The sequence below is a fragment of the Myxocyprinus asiaticus genome, chromosome 14 (genome assembly GCF_019703515.2).
Source record: "Myxocyprinus asiaticus isolate MX2 ecotype Aquarium Trade chromosome 14, UBuf_Myxa_2, whole genome shotgun sequence".
Taxonomy (NCBI): Eukaryota; Metazoa; Chordata; class Actinopteri; order Cypriniformes; family Catostomidae; genus Myxocyprinus; species Myxocyprinus asiaticus.
The window spans coordinates 9606551-9624493 of NC_059357.1; the positions used below are offsets into that span (position 1 = coordinate 9606551).

The following is a 17943-nucleotide window of genomic DNA, read 5'->3' on the forward strand; positions in this document are numbered from 1 at the left end:
ATAAAACAACTAAAAATAAAATGCACGTTAGCCTCACGCAGTTGTGAGCTCTACAACACCATTGGGCGCTACAAGGCATTTTGTTGTGGACTCTCAAGTTTTCATATTAATCTTGCACTTTGGCAGTCTTTGTTAAAAAGCGAGGCGTGTCACAGTCCCAGTACATTTTAATATTTGTTAGACGCGCTGACCTCCAGTTCACCCCTTCTCTGGGTCTCTCCCACTCACAAGTTCTATAGTAATGAATGCATAGTTTGCTCGTTCATATTGAATTGTGCCCCGGTCTTCACTTTGAAGAAAAATGGTTAGAGAGAGGGGGTTTCAAAAAAGGCTTTCGAAGCCCACAAATCAGTTCAGCTCCAAAGCAATTCTTTATGTCCCTAGTTGAATTAAGAAAGCTAAAGACGACGTTGGGGAACGTCTAACAGTCCAGTCTAATAAACAACGCTTTTTATGAAGTTTGTTACCTTTATAAAATCTTTGTAACCTTTAAAAAATATTGCTGGTAATAACAATCAATTTCAATAGGGTACAATAATGTAAAGCTGATTTTTTTTAATCTTCTCTTTAGATAGTGACGGGGCCAGAATGCATATATGTTCCTCTTTATTTCAGGAAAATAATGATGCAGAAGAGAACATTAAGACATTTCCAACGTGATACAAATTATTACAGTTTTGTCCACTTCAAATAAATGAATAAATAAATGAATTAATTAATAAATAAATAAGAAAATAAAGGAATGACGACATTAGTTAACTGGGAAAATATTAGGCTTTTCACAAAATATAATAATTATAAAACAACAACAACAACAACAACAACAACAACAAAAATACAAAATTTATTTGTCAACTAGTTAAAACGCCATGTGAACCCGCCAAAAAATTGTAATGCAGGGCACAACACTGCCCAGCAACCAAACATGTTAGAATGGAATGGAAATTAATTCTGTGAACTCTAGCTGAACTCCAACGGGGACGATTTTGTAATATAATTATTCACCACTTACGCACGTTGTTTTTCAGAATACCGAGTCGTTTAGTATCACATCACATATAGTACCTGACTACTACCATTAGTACAAATGTTCATGCCAATAAATTAATGTTCATGACCAAATTATCAATTGTCCAATTTCTCTGTAGCTTTATCCAGATTCCAAACATGCCTTTTGAAAATCTATCAATTAAATGTATCACATAAATATTAACGATATTGCAAACACCTAATCACACGGTCTCAATCTTCCGCTGAATTTAAGATTTAACGTTTTATTTTATAACTGAAATGAATTTGCTGATTCTTTCCAAGTTAATACCATTATTGCTTTAGCTATAATTTTATTATAATAATGATTATAATGATTATACATTTTATTTATTTCGGTTATTTGCTTAATTATTTATGCTGATCAGTGTGGTTTGATGTAATCGCACTAAATGTGAGCTAAGGCTGCGGTTTGCCTTTGAAAGGGAAATGGGCGTCTTAAGCAAATCTCCTTTGTTTGTTCCAGTTGTGGGTAGGACGAACAACTTGTCCACATTTAAACATGCAAACAAAATACCACAGGTGGTCATCCGTTTCGAAAATGGTCCATATGATCAACAAGGAAAATACTGTGAATGTACTGTAGAAATGAATATAATATTTCTAAAGTAAAGTATAGGGCATCGCTAATCTAATTTAAATTCTCTCACAATCATCAAGAAAATATGTTATTGGCGAATTTTGCATTGAAAACAGACAGTGGGCAGTCACACACGCTTTATTTTTACCTTTTAAAGTGTACAACAATTGTCCCTGTCTTCTGTTCTATTTTACGCGTAAATGTCATGACGTCATAAAGTTGATGCCAGTCAGAACGTATAGGTAAGCAGTTGGCTATTTGTAATTACACAATTCATATAAATGGCTCTGGGCTTTTCCCAATAAGATCGATCTTAGTGGTTAAGAGCGTTTTCTACTAAAGATTTTACGAATGTTCGTTATATTTTACGTGCCTTTCCCAAAACTGCACTTAACACGTACGTGCGAGGACGCGCTTTAAGTGCTACTTAAGAGGGTCGCTGTCCGGATGAGGGTGCTGAAATATTAATGTATAGTGCTGCTCCTCATTGTAACTTTATTCTATTTGTACATAACTTTACAATCGTTTGTAATTTACCTCGTTAATATTTGTTTAAAAATATTTTCTTAAAATAAACTACATATTAACATAGTGTAATACAATAATTTTGTGCAGAACGATCTATTTATTTTACACAATCTGCTTCCATAATCAGGCCTGCTTGTGATATTTCGTTTTCACACATTTCTCTCGATATGAAAGCTTCCAGGATTGGTGAAGACAGAGGAGGCCCCGTGTATGATCTTGCTAATTACAAGCATTCATTGAATATTACGAGGTTCACCATGTTTTCACGCAGCGCAAAATAAGGAGATGTTTGGAAGATGCGCTTTAGGGACATTCACCGATAAAGCGGAGGTCTGCTCTTTACTCCCAAAATTGATAACGGTGACAGCAATGCTGCATGTGTGGTGCTACACAACTTGTAGTGCTAGCCAGAGCACATTTGGGTGTCAGAAAAGGAGACAAGGATGATGAGCCAATATATACAGACGATTTTCATGCAGTTATTAACTTTTTTCTTCTCTCTCTGATTTTAATTTATACAGTTGTCTGCATCAATCATGCCACCACTTTGCTGTTACCAACTAGTCCACAAATAACTTTATTTGTTTACCAATTAATATATTCATTCATGTAGACTGTCTATTTTATGCATTTCATTAATATTCTTACTTTTATTAATATTATTATTATTAGACATGTCTGTAAAATAAAACATGATATTAAAGTTTTAGCATAAAGTGTATACAGTATATAGGTATTACATTGTATCAGTTGTAATTTCGCGTTTGTCCTGCAGGGTGTCTGCATAAGTGTATGTGCTAACGATGCTCTTTGCGCTGTACAAGGACTCCAGAGCATTCCTGAATCTACTAGCATTTCCAAGTACCTTTAAGCTATGATTCTTTTGGGAAACAGGCCGCGAAACTAAGATGAATCGTAAGATGGATTCTACAATCTACTTAGGCTTACGATTCTTTTGGAAAAGGAGGCCAAGGACAGATAACACAGAGGAAGTGAAAGTACAGAATAAATAAATAAAATAAAAATGATGCATTATGTTTTGCTGTCAGTTACTTTGACAGAATAAAAGCTAGGAAACGACATATAAACAAAAAACATAGAAAACAAACATAACAGCAGCAACTAATTTTCGTAACAACAGCAATAATAATAAACACACACTCATGGCGAAATCGTCAGTATTCGTACGACTTTTCTAAATTTGGCTAATTCGTATGATATCATGACTGCACTTGTTTGAATCCCTAGGACTTTCACTACAGCCAATGATGTGGCTGGACATCCTTTCCATCTAATATGGGACAATTACTTGCTTCTGTCACAAGCAACAGCTTCCTATCATGTTTACACACTCTAAAGATTGGTTAAGTTTAGATAAGAGTAATAAGAGTTTATGCAAACAACATCCTGCCAGACCAAAGGACATAGCCAACTCGTAAATTATGTACGAATTTTCATTAAGATCGGGTTAATAATAATCATAATCATATCCTCTTTGGTCTATGAGGTAGGTCTAATTGTCAAACTGGCTAAGATGATTTTACCACTAATTGCTTCAGGAGTCATGTTTATAAGGTTCACAAATAATTCTTTAAATAAATATTTTGTTCAGTTTTCTTTTGTCTGGCCTTAATCGGCTAATGAACAAGCCGCTTTTTATTTATTTATTTATTTACAAAATGCATGAACTAAAAGCACACCACGAAAGTAATAAAGAAATATTTTCCACCTGTAAAGACTAAATGCAAAATTAAAACGGCCTTTTGCATTTTTGCAGAGACGGAAACAAACGCAGATTTACAAATGTTCTCAGAGCAAGACATTGGACTTTTTCGTTGACGTGCCCAACCTTAAAAAATCGATTCTTCTCCCTTTTTTTCCTCAATACACCATTTCGCTGGAACACGCTTTGTTACAAGGCCGGTGTGTGCAGCTCTGCTCTTGCTATCATTTCTCTCATCGTTTAAAAAGAGACAGTCTGAAACCCCTCACTCCCCCGTGGCTGCTCCCTCTCCTGTTTCTCCCCCTCCCTCTCTCCCTCTCCTACTTTGCCATTGACATCCAGCAATTGGTCAAGCACAGCGAGTCGACAGCCAACGACCGAGTCACGCACTACGTAAACTTTTGACCCCTCAACTCTTTGACCCGGCCAGATCTTGCGCCACTCTTAACGAGACTACGTTCACATTCTCTCGCTCCTGTGAATAAAACGTTGACGGAGAGTCGGAGACTTAGTCTTTCTTTTACCTAAAACTACCAAAGCCATTGCACACCATTGATTTATAACAAAAGCTTTGAGCCAAGCTGGTACGCATTGTAAGATATTACTTACAAAATGCTAATTGATTCTAAAGTGATATGATTTGAGATGGGATGGAATTTAGAGTAATAATGAACATTTAAATTTCGTTTTTAGACGTTTCCAAGCCTTTTATTGTTAGAATAGGCAGAGGACAAGCAGAAATCATCATCTTCAGCAATCATGATCTTGGTCTGAAGCGGGCTCTGCTGGCGACGGAGGAGAGTTACATCTCAAAAAAATCATACGCAAACATAACGTCAGAAGGAGGAAAACATATATATATATATATATATATATATAACTGAAAAAAAGGATTCAGATTTAGTTATGTCTAAACATTGAGCCATGTATTTTACACTTTCCCTGTAACCTTATGGTTATATTGAAAACTGATCAGTAAAATTTTTACTTAGAGGGCAGATATTATTATTTGCAGCTATTTACTATTTAGGCTACAATACATTATGATGGTAGTTATTTTTAATATCTTGTAGAAATGTTCTTATTTGTTATGTTTCTATTTTTTACTTTTATATGTAGGCTATGTTAATATATTGCAAAAATGGTGATGTATATTTAATCTCACATATCCAAGCTTTTCACAAAACAAATAGTCTTATCATGAGTCGTATTTCTCTCTAAAAATTGTTCACACGAATAAATGCAACCTAGTTAGACAACAACAGAAATCATAATCAGGGATTTCTCATTTCTCATTTCAAATATGATTTAAACCTATATAGTATGCAGCGCTCAATTAACTTTATGCATTTTTTCCTTTTGAGTTTTCGGTAAAATGCTTTCTTATGAGGAAAAAAATAAAATAAAATAAAAATAATAATAACAATCTTTATATGGCTGGAGCCGTGGCCTAGTGGTTAGAGCAGATTCACAGGTTGAGCTATCCTTCTCATGAGTTCAAATCCAGCTTTTTCGTTTCCCGTCTTATTCCTGCCATTTCCTGTCCACTCTATACTTTCCTATGCATAAAATTGGCACACAAAAAAAAAGAAAAAAAAAAGTAAATAAAAGAATTTTAAAATTTTGTTGTCCTGGGTTTTCCTATTACAGCTCAACACCCTCCACCACCTTTTGAGGATAAATATTGCGAAATTTTGCAATCCTTTGGCCGTCTGCTGACCCCTGGATGATCCCGTCCTTATGCATTATGAATGAGATATACTCGCAGATTGCCCCTATCAATATGCAAAGCGAATTAGGCTTAAAATGGCTATTTAAATGTTCAAAATTGCTGCGTCTATAAGGCAGAGACATCTCAGATTCTGATGTGGCAACACAACCAAATGGACAGAGAAGTCGGAGAACTGTATATTGAAATATTCTACGAAATCCGTTCTCTGAACCCAAACATTAAACAAATGAGATACGTATCAGACTAGATAAACACGACATCGTTGCATTAACAGCAAAGTATAGCAATGGCAAATGGTCGTACATTTCTTTTGGCCAAACTTTAAAACCAAATTCATAGACTGTAGCCTTTGATCCCCCAAGTGTGTGTCGAAATGTATCTCACACACCCAGCAAATATTTTTTCTGACGCACAAACACACCTAGAATTAACGCCTAGTCGCCTTAGTGACTCAAAACAAATATAAACACACGAGGTATAAGGCAATTCCTTTTTTTTACATATTATATTGCATGCTGCAAGTATGGATTGTATGAGATTGACATTTATTGTGGTTTTATATACGTTTATTTTTGTAAGTGACTTTATAGAGGCATTTTTGCTTGGTCTCCAATAATATGTCATTATAATAGGAAGCCGATAAAAAATAAAATTGTAACCTTCGATTCATGCTTTCGACCTGAGTTTCGCCTTCCTGTTTACGGCCTGAGACTTCCTAACTCTGTTTGGTGGACATACCCACACACACATACTCACAAAACAGTTTTTTCGTCTCTCTCTCTCTCTCTCTCTCTCTCTCTCTCTCTCTCTCTCTCTCTCTCTCTCTCTCTCTCTCTCTCTCTCTCTCTCACTCCCTCTTTTTTAAACACAGAAATATTACATAGAGGGCCATAAAACATGAAAACTTGAAACATTCTGCACTCTGAAAACTTAAGATCCTTTGTTTTAGAGGTGAATTTGATATTTTATGCAAAAGAGCAGGAAAGACAATCACGACATTTTATATTTTTATATGAAAAAGTAAACAAGTATATTTTATTTCCTCATAATTTGCTATGTGTTTCTAACAAAGGTTCAGGGTTATATATATATATAAAACAATAAAACATTTATGCAACATTTTGTCAGTGCCCAGTTTATTTTTTTTGTATTTTTTTTTTTTTTAATAATATGACAAGCCTGTGTCATTTTATACTATTATTATACTAAAGTTAGTATATTCCCAATAATATGGTCAATTGAATTTCGGAAAATACAATTATGTTTTATGCATGTTATTAAATTATATACGGTAAATTGTTGGGAGAAAAACGTGGATCACATTTCAAGATCATAGTGCTGACTGTGGATTGTTCTTGTAGCCAGAATCTTTGTAAACTTACAAACTTTTACTGTAGTTACTGCAAACTTTGGTAACATTTACTTAGCCATGACAATTAATCGCAGTAATATCGTCTAACTTTCTCTGTTGCTGCAGAGATAGAAAATAGTTTTCAAAGAAGGAGTAATTCACGCTTTCCTGAGTGTAACATAATGATATACAGACTCAAACTGTATACTTGAGTTGAACTCGAGCTGACCCGAGGCGGGAAAAAAAATGGTCTGACAGAACAATCAAAAATATTTACTCAAAGTATAGCCTAATTTTACGGTGTGATTCTTCTATATTCTCATAGCTATTTGTCTGTGGTAAACAAAAAGTTAGATCACAGTGCTAACTAAACACTTTCCTCGAGCTTTCAGAAGGTTCGCAGTAACTGTGTTCCTTTACGCTTCCTTTATGGAAAATACAGGGGCGGGGAAGGAACAAAGCTTTGCTTGTAGAACCTTAGGGAGGCATATTGTCATTATTGTGTGTGTGTGTGTGTGTGTGTGTGTGTGTGTGTGAGAGAGAGAGAGAGAGAGAGAGAGAGAGAGAGAGAGAGAGAGAGAGAGAGAGATGATTTCAACTAATTCATATATGATTCATCTTAGCATGCACTAAACAACTGTTACAGTCAATTAAAATACTGTCAAAAAAAATTAAATGGTATATTATGAAAAACAAAACAGCAAAAATAAAAATGTATACAAGAAAAAAATAAACTACACCACTTATCACTCAAAGTAAAATGTTAATAAAGTATTAAAAACGTAATTGAAGGCATACCAAGAAATATTTCCATACTCTACCTCATAGTAAGTGTCCATTGAATATTTTGAATATGAGAACATATTATACAATATTTAAAGGTTCCTTGGTCAGAAAAGGTAAGTATGTGATTATTAGATTCGACTGGTGTTCAAAGTGTGAAAACGTACATCGATATTTAGTTTAAGACTAAAGTAAACTGAAAACTAAATAAATTTTAGCAAAACGTTTTTTTATAAATACAATTAGTAAAACTGACCCTTAAGGCTACAGCTAAAGTTAATATGCTAGTGCTTTTGCAAGTTAACACCTGACACCTTGTTATAACGCATTAGTGTTTGACAGAACTTCGATCTAACATCGAAAGACCTCTCTTCACAGTCAGAGAAACAAAATGATTGACACAACTTGAGACGTACCCCTCCTTCCCTTCCCACGTCTTCCTAGACCAAATCACCGGCCAATGCAAGCTTAAATTGAACTTACTTTGAGCGCACACAGTCCTCTATCCATATTTCCCCCTCCAAATGGGTAGAACCGGAGAGACATTACACTGACTAGACATGGGCACTGTAGTGGCCTACTGGTAGGCTCTTCCTCTCAACTGACCCTTTAGAATCCCCTCGAAGCAGTTAAACCGTCACTTGCATTCTAGAATGTGAAATATATAGTACATTGTCAACTCCCCAAAACCATAAAACTAACTTTATGGACCCCACGTGACTTTTGAGAGCCAGTAAGGGGTATCTGTCTGTAGCTTGGGCGATTTTTACGATCTAACTTCAAGATAAAACGCTCATCCGTTTGACATGTAAATGTCATAGCTACTTGTTGTATAGTTTGGGCGAAGGGAAAAGCAAAATTGCAAAAGGCAAGTGGCCGTTGGCCGTTGGTCGTTGGCCGTTGGCACACTGCTGGGACCTATACTCGGCTCTCAAAACTCGCTTTAGAGGTAGAAGAATTTGGCACGCATGGTAAGTTTAAAGGTTCAGTGCATGTTATATATGGTGTACAGTTTGTAAATTATATCATCTTTATGGGAAATCATTTTTTTTAAAAAATTGTTTTAACAGGATGAGTTGGATTATAGAAATTATAAACACGTCTTAACTTCAATACACTTGTAAACATGTCAGATGTCGGTGAATATTTATCTTGTTGTCTTTTCTCGCTTCATTTTAATGGCTTTAGCGTTTTGCTTTTTCCAAGCATAGTAGTGTAAGAGTCAGTTTTGAACGGTTTTGCAATGTGGCGTTGCAAACAAATTAATAATTCTAAGGACCGTACAACATTTTGAGTTTCAGAGTGTAATAGGAATGTGTAATCGATAACTGTCAACCACTGACAAGAATTAGTTGACTGGACTGTGCGTAAATTAAAGAGCAAAATTTTACATTTGAGACCAAAGCTTGTAAGGACAGAATGATGCAGAAATCTCTGTATGTATTGGATTTGAATATGAGGAACTTTATTTTTTACTCCAAGTTAAACTACAAACAAATACAAAAAGCTGTTTGGCAAAATGCTAACAAGGCAGTTCGACATGACATTGCTTTTTTAATGTTTTCCACACGTTTGCCGTTCATTCTGCCTACTACAGATAGCCAACTGGTCACAATAAAAATGTCCAATATGTACATCCTTTTGGAACATAAACATGATCCAGCAATATACAATTACATATTTGGAATACAACTATACACACGAATGAACGGGTACAATAATCTAGTGAGGACTATTTACACTTTTCCCTTTTTTCTCAAAAATAACAGGAGAGATTGAACACATGAAAAATCGAATGTGATTATTTAGACAATGATAAAACAGAGGACCATGAAACATACAGAGGCTTCTGCTAAATTTACTGCAGTCACCACTGAACTACAGCATAACTTCATACTAGGACAGATGCGTTTCTAAGCTGTAAACTCAAAAAGTATACACGTGTATAAGTAGTAAATAAGTTATAAAATTTAAGAGCTCACATGCTAACTCTCAAGAAAGCATTTAACATAGCACTTGACACAAACAATATTCATAACAAGAACAACAGGCGGTATATTGATAGCTTCTTTCCCCTTCAGTTTTACTTACTTGCCAAAAATGAAAGTCACTATAGTTTTAAAAGAACAACATATGAACACTAGCTTTGTTTTCATTATAGCAGTACCACAGTAGAATTTTAAAATGCCTTGAACATCCATAACATGCCGAAAGGTGCCGCGATGTACAGTACTCTGTAAGTAATGTTTTGAAACCTATTTTCATCTGGTTTTCCTCGTGATTTTCTTTAGCACACGTGCATGGGATACACACAGCTATGGCTGGAAAGCGCTACCTGCGGTAGCCAGGCTCATGCTCTTCAGTTTATTGTCCTTTTTCCATTTCATCCGCCGGTTTTGGAACCAAATCTTAATTTGGCGTTCTGAGAGGCATAGTGCGTGGGCTATCTCTATCCTCCTCCTCCGGGTGAGGTACCTATTGAAATGAAACTCTTTTTCCAGCTCTAGCGTCTGATAGCGGGTATATGCAGTTCGGGCCCTTTTGCCGTCTGGTCCAGTCATATCTGAATAGTATGGACAAAACGCAAAGGGGAATAAAGATTAGCGAGAATGGAGCTGCACAAGATCTGAACAGCAGTTTCCAACAACTTTTTTTACTATATGGACTTTCACATTCAGATACACACGAGTAACTCACGATTTACAAATGAATGCGTGCAAGAAAATCACCAAATGACTCTGTAGGCTTTTGGCGTTTCCTTTGTTTTTGTTTCGATGTACCTTTTTAACCTCAATATGTGGCATATTTAATGAAGCATCAAGCATCCTTAATTATCATACTTTTTTTTCAAAGCCTGTTTATCCATTCCACTATCCTCACCTTTCTTTCCTTGTTGTTCTCCAACACTAAACTAATTGCATTCCCACACAGAATAAAGCTGAACTTTTCAAATAAACAACAACTTCCAAGCCTTATTGCCTCGATGCCCTCTGTTCCACCCCGCTCCCATTCTCTCCTCTACAGTTTGCGAGGTTTCACACTTGATAGATTTATGGCACTTTTGCGGAAATCTAAAATAAAGGCTGTTTCTGACGCCACACTTGGATTAAAACCACAAATGAACACAATGCTTATTCGCTAACAAACAACGAGGCGTAAACATAATACGTGTGTACCATGGCTAATATGTAGTTTCCTCATCCATGGGAATATTTGGGGAGCTTGGCCATCGGACGTCGCCAAGCTAGTGGATGTTGCCGTGGTCTCTTGCTTCTGCTGTGTCCGGGGTGCTGAGTTGTTCGCTCTGTGAGAGGCTTCCTCGGTCTCCGAAGAAACGCTGGCCTCGTCGATTTCTGTGAAATGTGTGTTGTTGGTGAGATTACTACCCGCGGTGGTGTTGCTTTGGTCGGAAGGGGGCGAAGAGCCTTTGGGTCCAAGTGTTTCGTTGTTGGAACAAGGCAGCGGCTCCTGAGACGCGAGCGAGCAGCTTGACGGCTGCCGGAATCGCGTCTCCGGGACTGGAGACTGGAAGCCCCGGGAGTTGTCCCCAACCGCCCCAAAGTGGCCAGTGTTGGTTGAACGACTGACGCTTAGGTCCATCCCATTGTAGTTGTAGCCGTAAGAGCCTGAATGCATGGTGCCGGAGTCCCTGTACGAGGCGTTCATAGCGCTGCTGCTAGTTCCATAATTTAGTAACTGATAGTCAGGGCCATTTGGGTAGCGCCCTGAGAACGAGTTTACAAAGTAAGAGCTCATTTAGGTTGTTTTAGAGGGCTTGATTTGTAGATCTTGGTCGTTATAACGCTGTGCTTCACGATTTATGATGTATTAATGAATTATAGCAATGCACTGTACTTCGTTTTTGCTATGTATGCGGCCAAATATGGGGGTGGGGGTGCGTTTGAGAATCACGTGCTTTTGTTGACCAGTCGTAAATTCTCACTGATGACTTCAAGAGGTAATTCATGCTCTATGGTTACAAATGATGACGAGACGAGGAGTCGTTAGACTAAAGTCAACGTGTTCCTCCCATTGCAGGGATTTGCTGCATGTGAGCAGACAGCGTCACCTACTGGGAATAAAATAAATTGCACTCAAAGAAGATAATGTGAACTCTAAACCCTACGTAATTCTCTTTTAGTGGGAATTAAAAAATGATTTGTTTAGCTCATAAAGTTCTTTATAGCTTGTTGTGATCTTAATAACGTTTAGTGTATTTATTGACTCTTTATGCGTTCAAAAATTGCCTAGAATCTATAACCAATGTCCTTGATACGCAAATATTAATATAACTAAAGGTAAAATCACATCCTTCCGGATTAAACAACTTGCGTATAATAGAAAATTCAGAAAATAGAAAACAACTATATTTTTAGATTTTATTTCTCGATATTACTAACCTTAAGCCTATCCCCTGGGGTCACTCTGATAGTAATAAAAAATACACTTTTTATTAAGTTCTAATCATGATAATAAAACATAAAATATTGATAAGAATATTAGCTACGTTAAATATATACATATAAATATATTTAATGAATTCCAGATTAATTCCAAATCATATATTACAAAATGTTAAACATATATAGCCTACTATTCAAAGATATATTCAAGATATAATATACAAACTGAAGGCTTTTTAGTAGATGTGCGCCAAAATGATGAGTTCCTGGTCGCACAGTGTATGGCCTGAATATAAGGAATGCGAGACCGTGATATATGATCCAAGATGATATATGGTTTATTTACAAAAAAAGCAATTGCTATTTCATGTATGTGCACGGTGACATACATCTGTACCACACTTCCATACCCTTTGCTTACATTAAAACCGGTAAAGGACAGTTGAAATACATCAGATCAGTGTTCACACTGACATTCTTTAATACGCGGAAAAGTGCAGAATTTAGCAATGAGTAACAGGTTAACAATAACTACCCTGCGCAGAAGCGTGACATACTGTGCTCCTGTCCTGTATGAACCTATACACGTGGTTTTAATAAGGATGTAAATATAATTTAATGTGTGTCGCACAAGACGTTGGTTGTCTGTTAAAAATATCTGCTTAATTTATTTTATATTATGTCAACTGTGGAGCCTGTTTTGGAGGTGGATTTCTTTTTACACAATTTGGAGCCGCCACCTGAGAAATGTGGGCTATTGAGTCTCTTAGCCCTGCAGGCTTTTGAGTCTCTCAGGGTGAGTGACCAGTACGGACAGGTCAGCTTTCTCTTTTGGTTATCTATGAAAGCCTGCTGAACCTTCTCGCCTCTCACTTTGTAGGACGTATTTTGGAACCAAGCGGGTAACTGTTGGCCTCTTAGCGATACAAAAAACGAAGCCAGATCCCTGACTGACGGGTTATTTGGCTTTTGTGTGTACCTATTTCATGTGGAGGGCACTGTCGCCTGCCTGACCACTATTGGTAGCAAAATATCATATGCACAATAATAAATATATTAAACATTTACATATTTTCAGGCAGGTACTAAAATTTAATACTGGTTACGCAGCTGTGTGGATGTTAATTGCGTTGACCAGTAGACTAGAATCACTTAAATGCTACTAAAAAAAAAAAAAAAACTCGATACATCATCACCTATTGGTCTATCGTAAATTTGTTTAATCTAGATTTCTTGTCAAAAAATAAAAAGCCAAAAGGGAAAGCATACAGGTGTCACACCGCAATAAGGATCAATCATTTCATATAACACGGCCTTCAGACAGTATGACAGTCGGAATTATTTTTTAGATTTATTGAAGGGTTGAACAACAAACAGAAAGCACGTACAAAAAAATATAGAATACTGCACCAGTATAGACTAACATACCTCTACCATGCTTCTCTGGAATATTTAAGTGCTCCAGCCCTTTCCACCCAAACTCTATAAATTAAGTCAAACTGTCTAAACGTCTAAAATAAAAAAAATAAAAAAAAATAAAAACATTTTTTGTTTTTTTGTTTTTTTGCAAACAATGGGAATTTACTTTATTTTTTGCACATTTTAAATATGATCACGACTATGACAGATTTCAAATCTCTTTGTTCAACATGGAAATTTCAGGTAAAAGAGCAAATCTAAAGTCTGGGTAATAGCGCACAAAACCACATGTAAAAAAAAAAGCGAACAGAAATCACAATAGAAATTAAATGTATGAGTTAACAGGAATGCTACAGTTGCTAAAATGGTGGAAAGTCTTCATTTGTGTGATTAGAGAGTGGTGTCTGCTGCCCTCTGTGACAGTTTCTTTTTCATGGGATTTATCGTTCATAATTTCAGTCTGTCCTCTTCTCCTCCTCCTCTTCGCCGCTGGTCTGTGAGTTGATCAGTTTGTTCTCTTTTTTCCATTTCATTCGCCGATTTTGGAACCAAATCTTTATCTGACGTTCTGTCAGGCACAGTGCGTGCGCAATCTCAATTCGGCGCCTTCGGGTCAGATACCTGTTAAAGTGGAACTCTTTCTCCAATTCTAACGTCTGGTAGCGAGTGTACGTCTGACGACCCCTTCGTCCAGCGTTACCGAAGGTCCCTGTCCATAAAATCAAAAGAGGAACAGGAAAAGTAATTAGAACATTAACACTGAGACTGTGTTTATTACAGTGATAGATGAATCCGGAGGGGAAAAAAACAGCTCGAGAAGGACATCATGACATGAAACTGAAGTCAGCTGCTAAATGCATACAGTAATCACACATGTTTGCCATATTTTACATGTGTAAATATTTGTCTCGATGATGATCTTTACATATTTTGTCCATTTGTGCAAATATGTTGAGAGCTCAAACAATTTTACATGGGAAACGCCTATATCGATATTTAGATACATATTTATTTATTTTTTAAACAAGAGATACAGCCTGTTTATTTAAATGTTTCATAACAACTTCATATAATTTAACAACATAGACGCAATGCGTCCACTTGACAAACTTGTCCTTTTGTATTAAACGTGCACGTGTACAAAGATAAACATACGTTACGTTATAGAGAATTCAATTAGAAGAGCCATATATGAGAGCATTCAAAAAGTAAGAAGAGCTTGCATTATCCCGTCGAGTTTCATGAAATAGATAGCCCTATTGCATGATCATCATGATATCTTTCGTGTGTTTTATACTGCCATGTACTCGTCATAAATCTTATCTCAGTGGTACAGTGTGCGGCTGTCAGAGCAGTTATACGATTATAAATGTATTTGCCTTGTGATCTTGATGATATCGCACAATAAGGCAGCTGGGGACATGTCAAAACTACAAGACTGGCCATTTTGCGATAAGCCACTCGCCTGATGCAGCAGCTCTTCTGTTCAAAATTAGACATGGCTCATGCATAACCCCATTATCCAATATTTTAAATGAGTTGTGGCAATCATACTTATATATTTCTTCCCTTAAAAGCAAGTACATATAAGGGATTACACTAAATTTTACAGGAGTGGCTTTCAGTGTGACACTACAGTATGGTGGAGAGGAACGTATTTGCACTGTATGGGCTTCCGGCACTGTACAATGAAGCTTTATGTCACGTAGCACGTTCTAGCTTCGTGTATATTAGCAATGACCGAAAAAACAAAAAACAATAACATGGACTCACCGTTACACGAGTTCATCCGTTGCATCCAAGGATAAACAGGCGCTGACGGCTTCTGTTCGTCGACCTCAGAGTAGATGCTTTTCCCCGTCGACCCCGTGCAGTCTGTCTTGCGGTGGTCTTGGCTGAGAACGAGCGAGTGTTCCTCTATGCTAGCGAGGGCGCAAGCAGGGTCCTTTTCCCTGTAGAAGCTTGCGGTCGCGTAATCGCAGGGACCGGCTGCGGTTGCCCTACTGTAGGCACCATTCGCTTGCTGGTAAAAGGAGGATGGGTAGGTCTTCTCTTGGACACCGGTAGCTCCATAAGCAGCCCCGGGATAGTGTCGCAAAGGGTCTGTGTATCCGGAGGAATATAACGGTATCTGTCCCAAGAACGACTCCTGTCCTCCAGGCAGAGTCACTGGGAAAGTTGAGTTTACAAAATAGGAACTCATTGGGAGGGCACGGCTCTTTTGCTTGGTTTATGATTTGTTGTGTTTTATAGTCCAAGTGGTTTAGCTATTAGTAGTTTATCGGAGATTGGGTTTTAGGTTGGGGGGGGGGGGGGGGGTTGGGGGGGGGGGTGCTGGGTGGCTATGTGCCAGTGCGGGACAGAGGGAAATCGTACCATCTGACCAGCCACTGACCAATAGCAGCGGACGTGCCTGCAAAATAGCACCCTTGAGGGGGGCTGTGATTGCACGCGCTGGGGGACCCCGGAGCAGAAAGCTATGTTTTTAATCCCTTCTCCCTCTCTACTCCAAAGTACACAGTACGAATCGCATAGGAATTTTAGAACGGTAAATTGAATACATCATCAAATTTCTGCCCCCTCATACAGTCGGCTTATACCGTTGAAGATAAAGGTGTCAACATTCAAGACCCAGAGCAGGAGATTTTCATAGTAAATATTATTCCGTACCGCTTTATTAATTTTTCATCTCTACATCAGTGAGGGAAATGTATTTACACTTTACATATGTAATTTAGTGACCAGAATCGCACAAATAAGTCACAATAGATAAAATTCATTCATTATAAATTGTAAACGATGTCTATGTACACAAACCACGAAGTAAATAAGCCTGAACAAAACTTAACAAAATAGCTAATACAAATTTAAGTAGGTAGCCTAGTAGATGTGCTGCTGTCGATACTTTGATGTTTTATATTACTTGGCCATAATATAAATATAATGTATATTCAAGTGTGACAGATATTGGCAGTTGTTGGAATTGTTATACCAATATGTGTATATATGCATTCTCCAAAGATGCGTGCTGTGCACGAGCTTTCCGAGTATTTAGTTGCTGTTGTTGTTGTTGTTGCATTTTTGTTTATAAGCATGAAAACAAGCTTTTTAACAGCATTTCGCACAAGATGTTAACTATTTTACTTTAATTGATGTTTTGGGAATGCCAGCAAATAGGTCAACCGCATTTCTGTTTTTTGTCTATGTTCCAATGCACTGGTCCAGCGTGCGTGTGTTTTTCATTAACCAAAAGCACAGTTATAGTGGCAGGGTATCCTGTCGCTATACGACCAGTAAACCATTTGCGGCACAACAAGTGGATATTTTTAAAGGTGGCGCACGGGGGGTTGCGTGCGTTTTACTTTCATTTCGGTTTCCTATGACGAGGATGCTGCGTTTCCTTTTGCATTGCATAGTATTCTGAGAACGGAAAAGCATCTATTGTGTTTCCATTTGTATAAGTAAGCGATGGAGAGAAGGGCCATGTCAACATTTGTTAATTATGAATTAGTAATAACTACTATCAGTTGTTATATTCATTCTTAGTCAAATCTCGTTTGTGATAGTCCAATAATAATACAAATAAAATAAAAATTCATCAAAAATTCATTTTTTTTTTTTTTACTTCATTTCTACTTCATTATTAACTTATTCATTTTTTTTTCTACAGGTATTAATTTTCGTCTACGAGAGACAGGACACAACTTCCAACTGAGTGACAAAGTCATATTACAACTTTTTTGAATACATCGGCTGAAGTCACTTTTGTACTGATGAGGAAAAATTGACATTTTGGTACCTATTTGGACATGGAATGGCATGCGTTGTCGCTTAACTTTTCGTATAGTGTGCCAAAACGTCCCGTTAATGCCATGGAGTGTGCAGCATTACATTGAGCGCATGTGAGTATGTCATATATGCATTATTTGAACATGCAACACACGTGTGTAACTAGTCTGTTAATAATTTATATTGCATTTACGTTTGCTTTGAATAGTTTAAAAACCTGTTTTATAATGTTTATTATGTTTGTTTCGTTTGTTTTAAAGGTTTGGCTGTATAATGTTTTAGTATTTTGTATTAAATGGTGATTTTAAAATGTATTAATTATTTCACTGATTTTACACTCTGTAAACAGCGTGCCCTTTTTATATTAAAATATATCAAAAGATAACGAGTTGTCTGTTTGTTTGTTTTTATGCTGGTATGAAAAAAAATAACAATTCTTATGCTTTCATGGTTTATCTTCTTCCCTAAATGCCCGAAGCTCATTCAGAAATATATGCTTTTATCAAAATATTTTGATATTTTAATACTTTATTTTTTATATTTGTGAATTGTGCATAACACATATGATTTTCATTATTGTGTGAA

General features: G+C 36.8%; 2 protein-coding genes across 2 annotated transcripts; both read right to left on the reverse strand.

Moving 5' to 3' along the window:
* Positions 1–9195: 9195 nt before the first annotated feature.
* On the reverse strand, positions 9196–12013 carry LOC127451417 (homeobox protein Hox-B5a). The gene is made up of 2 exons (XM_051716132.1): positions 10924–12013; positions 9196–10310 (listed from the first exon to the last, which is right to left on the reverse strand). The coding sequence occupies exons 1-2, from the start codon at positions 11501–11503 to the stop codon at positions 10063–10065; spliced, it is 828 nt and encodes a 275-aa protein (XP_051572092.1). The 5' UTR covers positions 11504–12013; the 3' UTR covers positions 9196–10062.
* A 445-nt stretch (positions 12014–12458) lies between these two features.
* Positions 12459–15844, reverse strand: LOC127451421 (homeobox protein Hox-B6a-like). Its single transcript, XM_051716137.1, has 2 exons — positions 15343–15844; positions 12459–14278 (listed from the first exon to the last, which is right to left on the reverse strand). The coding sequence occupies exons 1-2, from the start codon at positions 15770–15772 to the stop codon at positions 14025–14027; spliced, it is 684 nt and encodes a 227-aa protein (XP_051572097.1). The 5' UTR covers positions 15773–15844; the 3' UTR covers positions 12459–14024.
* Positions 15845–17943: the final 2099 nt, after the last annotated feature.

Coding starts and splice junctions, on each gene's coding strand:
- LOC127451417 (XM_051716132.1), bottom strand. CDS start 11,503: ATGAGCTCTTACTTTGTAAACTCGTTCTCAGGGCGCTACCCAAATGGC. Junction 10,311..10,923: donor GAAACTACATATTAGCCATG/GTACACACGTAT, acceptor CATACTATTCAG/ATATGACTGGACCAGACGGC.
- LOC127451421 (XM_051716137.1), bottom strand. CDS start 15,772: ATGAGTTCCTATTTTGTAAACTCAACTTTCCCAGTGACTCTGCCTGGA. Junction 14,279..15,342: donor ACGGATGAACTCGTGTAACG/GTGAGTCCATGT, acceptor TTTTATGGACAG/GGACCTTCGGTAACGCTGGA.